We start from the raw sequence: 13,987 nt of genomic DNA, 5'->3' as shown, positions 1-13,987 counted from the left end.
CGTTTTGGAAACATTACGCAGGGTCAACGCCAGTCATGTCGAGGACCCAGACCCACTGACTGGTCACCCTGGACATGGGTGGGAAGGTGATCTCTACCGTGCCGGCGTCAGCGGCGGATTCAAACTGTCATGGAGAAACAGTGCATCATCAAGACCAGCTGCAGGTGAAGAGAACAGCGTCGTTTCCCTTTTCAAGTCTAACACAAATTAATCCTAACTTATACTTATATTCCTTAAGAATTTTATTTTTCCGTTCTTGCGTTCCTTACTAAACTCAAAGACATAGCTGATTATTTTAAAACTACATGGTCTAAATGCACGAGAACCAAGTCAGCGGTGAAGGAATGGTTCTCCGTGGGTCTGTTACAATCCCTAAGAGGCGGCGGGAGGCTTTTTGAATCACGTAATGCCAATGGAGGTGCTGTTTCAGCCACCTACCCTTAAATCTTCTGATCCGATGACGTATTTTCTGTTTCCCGATCTCTCCTGATTTTATTCAGTTTAGGGCGGCATTATAGTAGTGAAGAAATTATTGAGGGCAACAACAAATCCCTCCAGTTCAAATGTAACCCTAAGCCAAATAAGATCTTCTGGTGGTGAAAAGACTAGCATATAACTTACGACATCAGCAAGACTAGAATATAACTTACAACATCGTCAAGACTAGACCATACCTTATGACACTGGCAAGACCAGAATATAACTTACATCAGAGTGAAGGACTTAAAATTAAGGACTTGGTGTTGACTGCAGAGAATAAAAGGGAGGAGGAGGGGGAAAGATTTACGGGATGGAAAGACGGAATGGTTCACAAGGGTTTGAATAAATTTGGATAAAACTAGTGATGATATCTAGAGCCGGTGGTGGCATTGCCAAAGTAAAGGGAGTGTGGCCTTGTGCATTTTCCCATAAAGGTGTGGGATGTAACTGCATTTTATGCAGTGTTTGCGACAAGCGAGTGCATAATGCTGATTTCTTGTGTGTGGGGTGTCAGGAAGAGCATGTAGAGATTGTCAGGCAAGAAGGATCCGATCTTACTGACGAGTCTCTTGGGTGCGTGAAAAGTTATGTGGGAGACATGTTATGTGCTGTAGGTGGGGAAAGGAGTGGTTGGAGGAAGTTCAGGGAACTGTTGCCTCTCATGACACTGAGAGACCTCTGCCTCCGTGCTAAGGAATCTTTGTATGCGGCATGTGTTAGGAGTGTAATGCTGTGTGGTAGTGAGACCTGGGGAGTAAAGGAAGACGATATTCGTAGGCTCAAACGCACAGAAATGACAAAGATTACATGGATGTGTAGTGTTCCCTTGAATGCAAGGCCTGGGGGGCTAGGATTAAGATTTAAGAGTTGAGAGGAAGGATGAGACTGGAGAGATTTGGTGTTGTGATGAGGAAGGGTAGATTGAGATGACCTGGTCATGTTGGAAGGATGGTGGATGACAATTAGGTGCGGAAGGTGAGAACTGTAAACATCGGAGGTAGGGATGCGGAGGCAGACCGAAGACCTGGCATGAGTTCATAGAGTGTGATCTCAGGAATAAGGGGCTGAATAGGGAGGCTGCCAGAGATCGAGCATCATGGACAGCCGTCATTAGGTGACCATGGGCGACGGACGCAAACGTACTGAAGCCTTTATAAACAATAAGAACATATGTAACGAACAGGAGCCTAGCCTGTAACCCCTACACCCCGTAAGGAGTAATGCGGAACGAGCTGTTTTTTTACTTAACCATTATGACTCCTATGATTACACTTGGCTGAACAAAAGAGTATGGTGACAGCGTAAAAGAAACATCATTGACCATCAAAAAAGAAAAGTTTAACTGAAAACGTTATTATTACTATTATTATTAGTAGCATTATTATTATTATTATTATTATTATTATTATTATTACAGTACTATTATTATTATTACTATTATTATTATTACTATTATTATTATTACTATTACTATTATTATTGTTATTATTATTATTATCATTATCATCATTATTAGTTACTATTAATAACAGTAGTATCAGTACTACTAGTCATAGCACTGGTGGTGATGGTGGCTGTAACAGTAGCAATAGTATCATCGTCGTCATCATCATCACTATTAGTTTAGAAATCTTACACGGTTATAATGATCCTAATGAGATTGATACTGAATTAGAATGACGATGATGAAACCTAGAATAATGACATTGAGAAGTTAAGATGTTGCTGATGATGACAGAGTTTATGAATTATGATAAAATTGGGTTAGAATGATAGTGACACACGTATAGAATTAGAACGATAATGAGGAAAGCCTGAATGATAATAATGAGAGGTTAAGATGACGATGACGACGATGATGACGATGATGATGATGATGATGATGACGATGATGATGATAACAATGCCTCTGATGCTGCTACTAAGGCTAAACCCTTTCTCACCTCTAGGGATGACAGCTCGCCTTCGTAGCCCAGCATGGTAATCTTGGAGTCCGAACTGGTAACGATGGTAGCTAATTGGAGTTTGTCATTTTCTGGCCAGTTAAGCACAAAAGCGTATACGTGGTCATTGTTTTCTGTGTACCTGCAGAAAATAAATCAAGTTATTAGTTATCTACAGACCTATAATTACCTCTACACAATTATCTTTGTTTATATAATTATCTGCAACATCTTTCATTCTGTGGCCAGTTCAACACCAACGAGTATACCTGGTCTTCTGTTTTTAGTGTACCTGCAAATTAGACCATGTAATTAGTTATCTAATGTCACATATAATTATCTGCCTACCTATGAAAATAGCTGTCTATCCATCTCTCACTGCGTGGTCAGTTCAGAACCATGGTGTATATTCGGTCACTGTTCTCGATGTACCTAAGGAACAGATCAAGTTGTTAGTCATCCTTTCTCTCTGTCCTTATGTCTGCCTTTAGCTGCCTGATATTCTATCACTATCCATCTACCTACCTGTGACTATCAATTTGTCATTCAGTACATATTCAATTACCACTATTCATCTTTCCATAATGATCTTTCACTTTGCACTTTATCAGTATCTGTCTGCTTGTAACCGGCAGCTTACATCCGCTGGCGCTTTGGTCTCTGGATGGAGTAGCTACGGCGTTCACACAGGAGATATACCTCATATTTCCCCGTACCTCGACCATGATCTAACCCTGGCGAGATGCTGTCTACTATAAGCGGGCGCTGGATTCTTATTCAGTGTGTACTGAACCGTAGCAGTAGGACGGTCCCACAGAAACGGTTACGTGCCAGTGGTCCATGGGTCTGGTTGGCCAGACAGACGGGGTGCGCAACATCAACAATCGACGTTATGAAATGCATTTCCTCACAAGAACCAACAACATATTCTCCCCTAAAACATACCACACTCCCTTGGTGAGCGTGTCGTTCTGGTAAGTCCATGGTTTGGTCTCGTACACAGCCACCCCGTTGATCTCCAGCCAGGCCCCCAGTTGCCTCAGTCGCTCCTCCATGATGGGTGGGATGCGGCCGTCGTGAGTAGGACCCACGTTGATCAGTATATTACCTAAATTAAGACAACCAATAATAGAATTCGGATTAGTTCGTTTTAACCATTTTTTTTTTATTTTATTTTCCTCTGATTTATTTATTTATTTATTCACACTGGTTGATGAGTACTAAGATAGACCATTAGACACCAACATATTGATCACAGAACATGAAAGCCAGTGTGGTGGGTAGGTTATGGATGAAGAGGTAGCGGAAAAAAATATAGGCAGTAGAAGAAATAGCGGAAGCAGAAAGAAATAGAGGTAACAGAAAGAAACGGGGAGAGCAGAAAAAAGGGAAGGTGAACTATACTGAGGCAGCATAAAGAAACAGAGGGGGTAGAAAAAAAACAGAGGAAGTATAAAGAGACAAATGTAACTGAAACAGAGAAGGCAGAAAGGAACAGAGGTAGCAAAAAGAACCAAAGACAGCAGAAAGAAAGTTTAGGTAAAGATACAGATGGAGCGACAATGTGGAAGGGTGGCTGGAAAATAATGCCTAGAGCAGCATTTGTTGAGACTACCCTTTGAAGAAGACAGAGACAGGCAAACACAGTACTATAATTCTCTTGCTTTAACCTGGTAAAGATTTCTGCCCTTTTGCTGCTCATTCCAGCTAGCTCAGTGGAAGAATAAGATAATACTATGGCTCTACATCCTTTACATAAAACTTCTGCGTGACTGGCATCATATTCTAGTGTTAATCTCTTGTTATAACTCATCATTCACCACGGAGAGATGGGAAGTTTTGACCAAGTTAGAGTAAATATGGTACAAATGGCAAACAAACACTAAGGCTAAACTGACCTCCACAGCTGATGGTCTGGGCAAGTGTGGTGAGGAGGTCGTGGATGGTGAGGTAGTCCCCAACAGTGGCCTCGCGTCGGTACCCCCACGATGCCTTGTCCAGAGTCATGGCGTTCTCCCACTTGTGCTCCTGCAACACCCCTGCAATGAGAAACGGGGATGCAATGAGGAATGGGGATGCAAAATATAATGGAAGTTTATCGAGTTGCAAAAAAAGGCGAACACGTCTATTATTGCCTACATGAACATTAGTTTTGGGCTGCGACGCGATGTTTGAACAATAACAGCTTAATAAAGTTGGCTTTATAGTAACGCATTCTCCATCAAGAAATGAAAAGAATATGGCTATATCAAAGCTACAGTGTATCGCTTCTGCTACAATATTCTCCAGTAGGAAACGTTCACATCCTCGTTTTCTTTGGTCAGGTTGGCTCTTCTTTCTCTCGAGTGGTGAACTGGAGTAATTTTAAGTAGAGCACAGGTAGAGTGGCAGATTAATTCCTTTATGGCCACATAGATCCTTCTTCTTTGGTCCACAGGTGATACCTAGCGTTTCAAGGCATAACAAGTATATCAATCAGACAGGCTAAGAAGCAGAAATACTATACTGGCGAAGTCTGTAGATGACGACTACTTGATAACACACAACCCAACCTTGAGACCAAACTTGTTCAACACAGACAATACACATTTCAAATTGAATGACAGTAACAAGCTACCAGTGAGCAATGGGCTTAGAAACCACTAACACCATTAGGAATGAACAGGTTATTAACTCAGTAGTGGCAATTATCAATTAACTTGAACTTGTATATGAAGAGATAAGAAATTGACAAGGACGTAAGGCTCCTCGTCTGAGGGAGCTTACGGTCGTCTGGCTGTAACATTTATGACACCGGGACACACGGGTTTTTAACAGCATAAAATTAGTGGCATTGGACTGGAGGAGCAGTGACGCAGCCAGAAAGATGACAGGGGTAACACTGAAAACAGCCGATATACAATTTTCTGGTCACCCCAGTGGTCACCCATAACGTCCAAGGGATGCCCCTAAACTCCCTTAACGTACTGTCTTTGGACTACCCCATAATTAGGCTTGACCAGCCCTTGGTCATCCCGTTTTAAAAATTCTAGTTATGAATTAAAATGTATATTGGCTAAATGTTGCTGCTTATTTTAATACGTACCCTGTAAAATTAAACTGAAAGAATATTCAGTACAGAAAGGCCATGGATGGTGCTCATGGAGCACTAGTTTAAGTCATCGCGCATTTCAGCATGCATCTTTCTTAGGCAAGAGAAAATCTAAGAAACCGCGCACGCATCTCAAAGAAAACTGAGAAAACAGTGTGTCTTCTCACCTGGATTGTACCTATCGGAGCAGGTGAAGAACGACCCGTGTTTGCAATTGACGCCATTGCCCCACCTGTCATTGACCACCACCGAGTCCTTCACCGGGGAAGAGTTGAACAACCACGCCAGGAACACGGTGGAGTTCCAGTACCAGTCCTGAGCGTCCCCGTCACCGTCAGACCAAATCACTTCAGGCTCATACTCTTCCACCTGGGGATGATGGAAGATAATTAGAGGAGCTGTCATGAACATCGTCTTCGTCATCGCCATTGCTGTTGTTGCCCTATTCCCATCTGAATGTGAATCCGGTGGAGTGCAGACTGTAGTTGTCCTGAAGTCCACCATCCTCCTTTCGGGGGATGGGGAGAGATATAAGGGACATTTGCATAGCCAGGAAGTGGACCACACAGTTATAACGCTCCAGCACTTTATGGCGACTCTCTCCAACAATGGTTAAAGGAGGGCTGGGAGGTGTTAGGACGACTACTGGATGATTAGAAAAGTACTGGGAGGTGTTAGAGGGGTACTGGATGATTAGAGAAATACTGGGAGTTAAAAGGGTTACCGACTGACCAAAGAAGTACTGGGAGATAACAGAAAGGGTACTGGATATACAGTGGGAGTATTGGGACGTGTTAAGAGGGGTACTAGGCAATCAGAGGAGTACTGGGAGGTGATAATGAGGAAAAGAGATATTAAAAAGGGTACTGGGGGACAGAAGGAACATGGGAAGGCTTAAGTCAGGGTACTGGGCAATAGAAGTATTGTTCCACCTGGAGTGATGAAGTCACGTGTGAAATTTGAGTAATTAAAAGCTGTCAATAGTATTCTGGATAGGTCAGTCTTCTTTTTAGGCTATCTAGACCAGGGGCTTCCCGGCTCATTGAATTTAACCACGACATAGTATTCACGGAGGACGCGGGGGGGAGGGAGGAGGAGGACAGTTCCGCCAGAAAACAATGTCGAAAGGTGTCCCAGTCCGTCATGTAACAATAAATAAATTAGATGTCCAGTCCCTGTGCAATCAGAGAAAACAAGGAAACTGCATACCAAATCCTACGATGTGTTTGCCGATTTCGTTGAAATACATGTGCAAATTTTTCCATATTTCTGGTCATTTTTATTTGGGGGAGGGGGGGCTGACCCCCTCCAACAATCACTGGGAGGATCACTTTCCCCAAATACTGCATTAAGGATAAGAGTCCATTGTACATGTCGGCTACAATCTAAGACACAACTATCTTCCTTCTCCCATCTAAAGAAAATATAAACTTGGCGATATACAATGAAAATCCAATCTCTACCAGTGCGTGTTTCAAATGGTTCGACTTTTTCGATAAATATCCGTCAAACTTTGGGAAGATACTTGTGTACTAAGATATCAAAGCCATATCTGAATTGCTTTCTCAGATTCTTAGAGTTTTTAATTTGCTGAGGAGGGCAGAACCCCTTAAAATCATGATTGAAATATTGTATATACAGTGGAAGACCTTTCCCGGAACCCAACGAACTCACATGGAAAGTTTCATTAAAATCTATCAAACAGCCTAGCAGGAGTTAAGGCGCGCGCACGGGCGCACACACACACACAGACACAGACACAGACACACACACACACACACACACACACACACACACACACACACACACACACACACACACACACACACACATATCCTGAGCACAGCGCAACGTTATAGGTTGCATTGCCAAAAATGATACCATCTTGCTTCTCGGCATTCACAAGCAATCTGCAGTAAAAACTGATGTTGGCAACGTAACAGCAGAGAAAATGACACGATTGATTAACTGATTTGCTGATTGATTAGACTGAGAAAATTACGACTAAGTGAGTGAGTGGGTGAGTGAATGGGTACGTGAATGATTGAATGCGTGATCGGAGAAACTGGTTCATGCTTCGTAACCGCGTAAGAACTGTCAAACTCACCAGCTCATACAACTCTGCCATGGTCTTGCCGAGGACGAAATGGTTGGTGGAGAAGTTGTTGTGCTTGTCCTGCAGGTAGACAGGGTTGAACCACTCGAAGAGGGAGTGGTACAGACCAAAGTGGATGTTGGGCGTCGTCTTCCTTATTGCGTCGGCTAGATCCCCTGGTGGACAGAAAATGAGATGATATTAACACACATTTCATAGTCCTTTTCTCGATGTATTGTTCCGTGGTTTACAACGGATCAATGAAGGTATAAAGTGGGCAGTATTCTCTTTGGCTATGGACATTTCGGAATACCTTTTACTTAGTGAAATCTCTTGCCTGTCACACCTTAATGTAGATGTAAACAGCAAACATGAGAATATCAAGATATTATTTGGAAAATGAACAGCTCAGGAAGAGACTCTACAAAATACCCGATTACTAACGAGAATATGCTCGGCAACAACAACAACAACACCTCAGGTACTCTGGATCTTGCAACATCTTACTCACCCAACAGGTCTCTCTTCGGCCCGACATCCATGCTGTTCCAATTCCAGGAATACTTTGAAGGCCAGTTGGTGAACCCCTCGTGGTGCTTGCTGGTGAGCACGATGTAGCGAGCACCGGACGCGTTGAACACCTTGGCCCACTGCACAGGGTCATAGAATTCCGCCGTGAACTGTGCCGCGAAATCTTGATAGGTGAAGTTGGGACGGTAGTTGCTCTCCATGAACTTGACATAATCAGGGCTCTTGCTGCCTGTTTGAGGTGAAATCGAACGTGCAAAGTGAATCCCAAGCACCAGAAATACATGTTAGCAGTATAATTATCTGAAAAAATTAGCTTATCATAATGATGTGTGGGCAACTGGGGCAGGTACTTTTCTCCACGAAGCTGACATATGCAGAATTCTTCCTGCCTGTTTCTGAGATAGATCGTGCACACTGACGATTCAATCAGCAGTTAAGTGACGGCAGATGACCAACTTTTTTTTCTTCTATCATCTCCTTTCTTGTACTCTTAAGCCCGGATTAAAAGAAAATGATGATGGCACATGACCAACAATTTTTCTTTTACCATCTTTCTTGCCTTCTGCAGACAGGAAAAGAAAAATGGATCAAGAAGCACGGCATATTGTTCCCAGCATCCCTTTCCCGCCGCGTCACCCACACCCTCTAATTTTAGCCAAGTCAGCCAAATATATGAGAGGCAAAGATTCGTATTAGAATGATTATCAGTTTATGACAAGTGATCAAACACCTTTCGAAATCTACCGGAATACACTACGGTATGTCAATTATCACCCCCTCTGGAACTAAAAGATATTTTAGGAGATGAAGGTGTTAAAGTATCCCAAATAATTATACCCTGTACGTATATTAAATGGCCTAACATCAAGCAAATAGAGTTGCATCAGTATTAACACTCTAACTCCTTTACCGAGGAGACGGAAATCAGTTCAGGATAATTAAAAAGTTAGAATCTAGACCCATGATAATTAAAAAAAATAAGTAAATAAATAAAAAACAGAGGAAGACCAAGAAAGAGGTACCACGATGAGCAGAGTGAAGCTGAAGGATATCTTAGACTTTAGGTAGGGAATAGGGATAAGAAGGAAAAGATTTGGTAAGTGTCATATTCAAACTTTTTTTTTTTTCCGCTAAGCTGTGAATAACACTGCCTTTTTGCATTACCAGCTTCACTTACATATCTACTACGCACTTCACAATCAAACCAAAGAGAATATTACAATGCAAAGTTTTATCAAGCAAAAAGGTCCCTGAAAATAATTAATCATAAGAAGCCATGTATTTGGAAGACCATAAAATGGTAGAAAATACTTGAAACGATTTGTCTTTTCACTATGATATCACAGCTCTATTTTTTTTAACATACCTAGATAATTTTATTGAAGACAGAAGAGACTTTTTGAACTTGGGGGTTAAAATAATTCAATTAACCTCTTAAACACAAAAGATCTTCCCTTAGGTGAAAAATGCTTTGCGGCAACAAGCATAAATTTAAAAAAATAAAAGCCCCATCGTACCGTAAAAGAAGGTAAGGAGGCCAACTGATATGATCGTCCTCCAAAGCAGCACAGATAGAATATGTGTTTGGATGGAAACAGATGTTCTATGGTCCGTAGATGGAAATAAAAAGTCATAATAAGACGTCGTCGTCATGTTCGAATAAGCAGGCAAGGTCATCTGATACGACCCTCCCGTCATGATGTGTGTGGATAGAAACAGTGGCGGGTGTGGTCATTCCCACGAGATGTTTGATGAGGCTTGTGGGAATGTGAGTATCTGCTTTACCTCTGTTTTTTTCTCTCTTTGGACCGTACCAATATGAGATGGCGTTATATGCGAGTGGTTTATTTTGCGCTACCGTCGTACTGGGTGGGGTGGGGGGGGGGACTCGAGTATCGGAAAGTTTCCCAATGGGAAAAACATCGTGTGATCATTCGCCAGATTTAAAGTCTTGAGTTCGCCAGATGAAATAGTTGGCGTTTACCAGAGATAATAAATAAGCGGTCCGTAGAAGTTATCTAGCCTACAGTCTTATTTGCGTTTGTAAACAGCTCATCACCGTAGATAATGTGTGTAACGTATTTCCTGTCATCAAACTAAACAAACTATTTTTGCAATAAGTTAATACTATACATATACTGTACAATTTACACTGCTGAGGAATAACATAAGTTGCACAATGTAAACAAATCAAAACAATTACTTTGTAACGTAACTACCATTAACAATGATGTATATAATTTTACTACATATTGTATCTCGAAAATACCATACGTTCACCGGTAACATAGGGAAGAGATTTTATAAACATGCTAAGTGTAAAGTCTACCAAAAAATATCAGTGTTCACTGTCCAGGCCTCTGCTACAGCCGGTTTATTTTCATCAGAGGGAACTAAAATCATTTGGGAGGCGCGGGTGTTGCAGTCTTTGAATGGTGTTTCCTGTCCAACGTTGTAATCACTCACCTTGCCAGTACTCCCAGAACCACTCTGAACCAAATGAAGGCACAGAGAACACGCCCCAGTGCAGGAAGATGCCAATTTTGCCCTCATCGTACCACGAGGGCAGCGGTCGTGTGTCCAGAGACTCCCAAGTAGGCTCGTACTCACCCTGGGTCGTTCCTGGTGGGACAGAGAGGAACTGAGAAGGATAAGGATAATGTGAAGTGAGAAAATCATTAACATCCTAAGTTTTATCCCATGGACAAGCTTTCGGTATCAAATACAAGTTTTCTGTGCCCCAGCTGGAGGCGATCGTTAAATCTTACGCCAAAGATTTTATTGTATGCCAACCACATTTAACCTCCAAACCTCCCGACTACGAGATACCACCCTGTTAATCAAACCACACCCACCACTAAGATATACGTTCAAGATACTACCTTATCTAAACGGATACTTTCTCCAGAGGATGGTTTACGAGTCTACTGTAGTTGTTTGGTAGTCAAGGTCGTATTCTGAGTGGCATTGTGGCTTTGTAGCACCATTTTCTTGGCGATGTATTATTACTATTACACCTTGATAATCTCTTTTCTGTTACTTACATATTTCTGGTACGAACATAGTTTGTCCAGGTAACGCACAAGAGGAAATGAGGTTTACTGTGCAGAATATACCGCTGAGGAAGAGGGGCTACGAAATCTCCAAAGCCACATTAGATACGACTGTCATTCTCATAGCATTTTAAATGCTTTTTTAACACTGACTCTGTGCTTGAAAGGAACGCCTTCATGTGGCGGCACCGATATAACCAGGCGGATCCAATGCCTGGTTATACAAAAGTCTCTCAGCTCCCTTACTATCCCCTAAAATGATTGTGGACAGCACGAGAACAGCACCTGCTGTCCAAAGGTTCACGTTTCAGTTGACCTGGGGCTACAATAACTACTGTTACTATTTCTATTACTACTACTACTACTTCTACCACTACAGATACAAGTACTGTTTCTATTACTGTACTACTACTATTACTACTACTACTACTACTACTACAACTAATAATAATAATACAGAGGCACAGTGCCTAAAAACCACACTACAAGAATTAGTGTTATAAGCAGAAATAAATTGGTAAGAACGAGATACGGACGAGACTGCTTAAACGAGAATACTAATACCGTCATTCAAGCATGAAGAATTTTGAGATGCAGCACACCACACATCATGAAAAATAATTTGTTCATCTTAAAAGGGTAAAAATATAATTGCTAAATGAAATCACACAATAACCATTTTGCTCTGAAGGACACCATAACATCATGAAGCATAATCTGTCTCACCTTAAAAGTAATGTATGAATATGATCAAAGAAATCAGTTAATCGATTATCACGAGATACAGGGTACCAAACCTTCATAAAAAAAAATTAGGATGGTAGTCAAAGAATCAAGGAGGTAATTTCTTTGAATCAGAGAGCTCTTGATAAACACAACAGCATAATAAGGAGTAACTAGCCTTTATCTCTACTAATAAAGACCAATGGTAGTTGTGTCCCTTCTGTTCTAAAAAGGCCGAGTACAAACCCAGGAGGAGGAAAAGGAGGCAGGTAAAGCGTAACATCTCCCACAACGTCCAGTAACACACTAATCCGTCCTCGCCTCGCTTGGTCTTTAAAAGCAAGAGTTCTTTCATTTCTTTCCGTCTTTCCCTATCTTCCTCCCTCCACCTCTTATCTATTCCCCCATCACTTCCCCGCTCTCCTTTTTACCTCATCCTCCCTCCCTTCCCCTTTCTCCCTTATATCTCATCCTCCCTCCTTTCTCTGCCTTCCCCTCACTCTCTTCTCTCCTTTCTTCTCCCTTCCCCCCTACCCTTCCAATCCCACTCTTCCTACCTTTCCCTTCCCTTACATCCTCACCCTTCCTCCCTTCTTACCCTTCTCCTTCCCTTCTTACCGTTCCCCTCTCTTCAGAAACAGAGACTTGTGTGTCATCTTTGCTTAAATTCACACTCAAAATAATCCAACAGCCATCATGATTTTTCCAGAGCGCGCGCGCAGTGTGTGTGTGTGTGTGTGTGTGTGTGTGTGTGTGTGTGTGTGTGTGTGTGTGTGTGCGCGCGCGCGCGCGTGACTATTCTGTCTTTCGAAAACGATTCTTGCTCTAAGGCCTTTCGCTAGGCTGGTGTTCTGCTTGTATAAGATAAGAGAGTGTTTTGATACCTCAGAATGTGTTTGTCAGTACTGGATTTAACAGGACTCGGGAGGGTGCTGTAGTCTTCCTGTCAATTTCATCAGCTTATTAAAATTCGTTGTATTTTATTGGCTTCATACCTTGTCAAGATGAGCGCATATGATGTTGTCCAACTGTCCTCATACACTTTCGGCCACTGTTTGTCATGGAAGAGTGGGAAGAGTGTCTATATATGGGAAGGGTGAGAGTGTGGCGCTTTTGACCTGGCTCTGCAGAGGTGGTGGTGGTGGTGGAGAGAGAGAGAGAGAGAGAGAGAGAGAGAGAGTAGGGTCAAGAAGAATCTAAACAAGTGGCCGTATTCTAAGAGGCTTTAGAGATTTCATAACATATTTTCTCAGGTGATTTATCCGGCACGTTACACCTGTTTCCTCGTGTATGTTGTAGGTTTGGGCCATGACAGTAGTAGTAATTAAAGCCCTAGGTTCAGCTGAAATATGAACCTAATGAACTGCAGGCTGAAGCTGTCCTCCTCCTCCGGTCCAGCATCCTCTTTTTTGGGGGGATAGAGAGGAAACCGAGGGATCTTTCTAATACCGGGTAATGACACCACGTGAAGGCGCACCTTTCCAACACCTACTTGACCAGTGAAACAGGACCGCAGTGGTAAATTTTGAGATGCAGGAGTTCCAAGAAAATAGAGCCAAATCATCTTTAACCTCCTACAAATTTATCATAAAGCGTATTGACGGTCTGGACCACAGATATCGATACGTAATGGCTGCTTTATGAACGTCGAGAAGTGCCAGTCCTGAATACTACGTTGACCATTATTTCAGAGGCTGGAGAGGGAAGCCTTCACCGGGTGGCACGGATATGACTGGGTGGCTCCGCTGCCTGGTCATAAAACATCCACAACACGCTTCCCTATACCCTAAAGGAGAATGGTGGACTCCAGATGGGTAACTTCAGCCTGCAGTCCACTGGGTTCACATTCAGATGAGGCTGGGGCTTTGACTAATAACAATAATCATCATCATCATCATCAACATTATCATCAGCATCATCATCCGGGCCTCCTTTCCCACCCTAGGGCAGGGTGAGGAGTAGCAATGTCCAGACAGCCCAAATTTGCCCAGTCCAATGGGCCACGCTTCCATTCATTCATCACTGAAGCCCCCGGAATCCTTGCTCTATCGGATATGCCATAAACATTCAC

At 42.4% G+C, this 13,987-nt stretch overlaps 1 protein-coding gene across 1 annotated transcript; it reads right to left on the bottom strand.

Annotated features, from left to right (window-relative positions):
* Positions 1–13: 13 nt before the first annotated feature.
* LOC145411656 (alpha-L-fucosidase-like) lies at positions 14–12,611 on the bottom strand. Its single transcript, XM_080281662.1, has 9 exons — positions 12,606–12,611; positions 10,607–10,781; positions 8,121–8,369; positions 7,622–7,785; positions 5,682–5,883; positions 4,322–4,462; positions 3,369–3,531; positions 2,424–2,565; positions 14–124 (listed from the first exon to the last, which is right to left on the bottom strand). The coding sequence occupies exons 1-9, from the start codon at positions 12,609–12,611 to the stop codon at positions 14–16; spliced, it is 1,353 nt and encodes a 450-aa protein (XP_080137788.1).
* Positions 12,612–13,987: the final 1,376 nt, after the last annotated feature.

The sequence above is a fragment of the Coenobita brevimanus genome, chromosome 90 (assembly GCF_032717465.1).
Source record: "Coenobita brevimanus isolate Jiangsu-jjx chromosome 90, ASM3271746v2, whole genome shotgun sequence".
Classification (NCBI taxonomy): Eukaryota; Metazoa; Arthropoda; class Malacostraca; order Decapoda; family Coenobitidae; genus Coenobita; species Coenobita brevimanus.
The sequence above is the reverse complement of the archived record's forward strand: the minus strand, read 5'-3'. Positions and strand labels throughout refer to the sequence as shown.

Excerpts from the sequence above, each read along its gene's own strand:
- LOC145411656 (XM_080281662.1), bottom strand. Across the intron at positions 8,370-10,606 it reads GTTCTGGGAGTACTGGCAAG|GCAGCAAGAGCCCTGATTAT; the intron begins GTGAGTGATTAC and ends CACCTCAAACAG. Across the intron at positions 5,884-7,621 it reads TGGCAGAGTTGTATGAGCTG|GTGGAAGAGTATGAGCCTGA; the intron begins GTGAGTTTGACA and ends CATCATCCCCAG.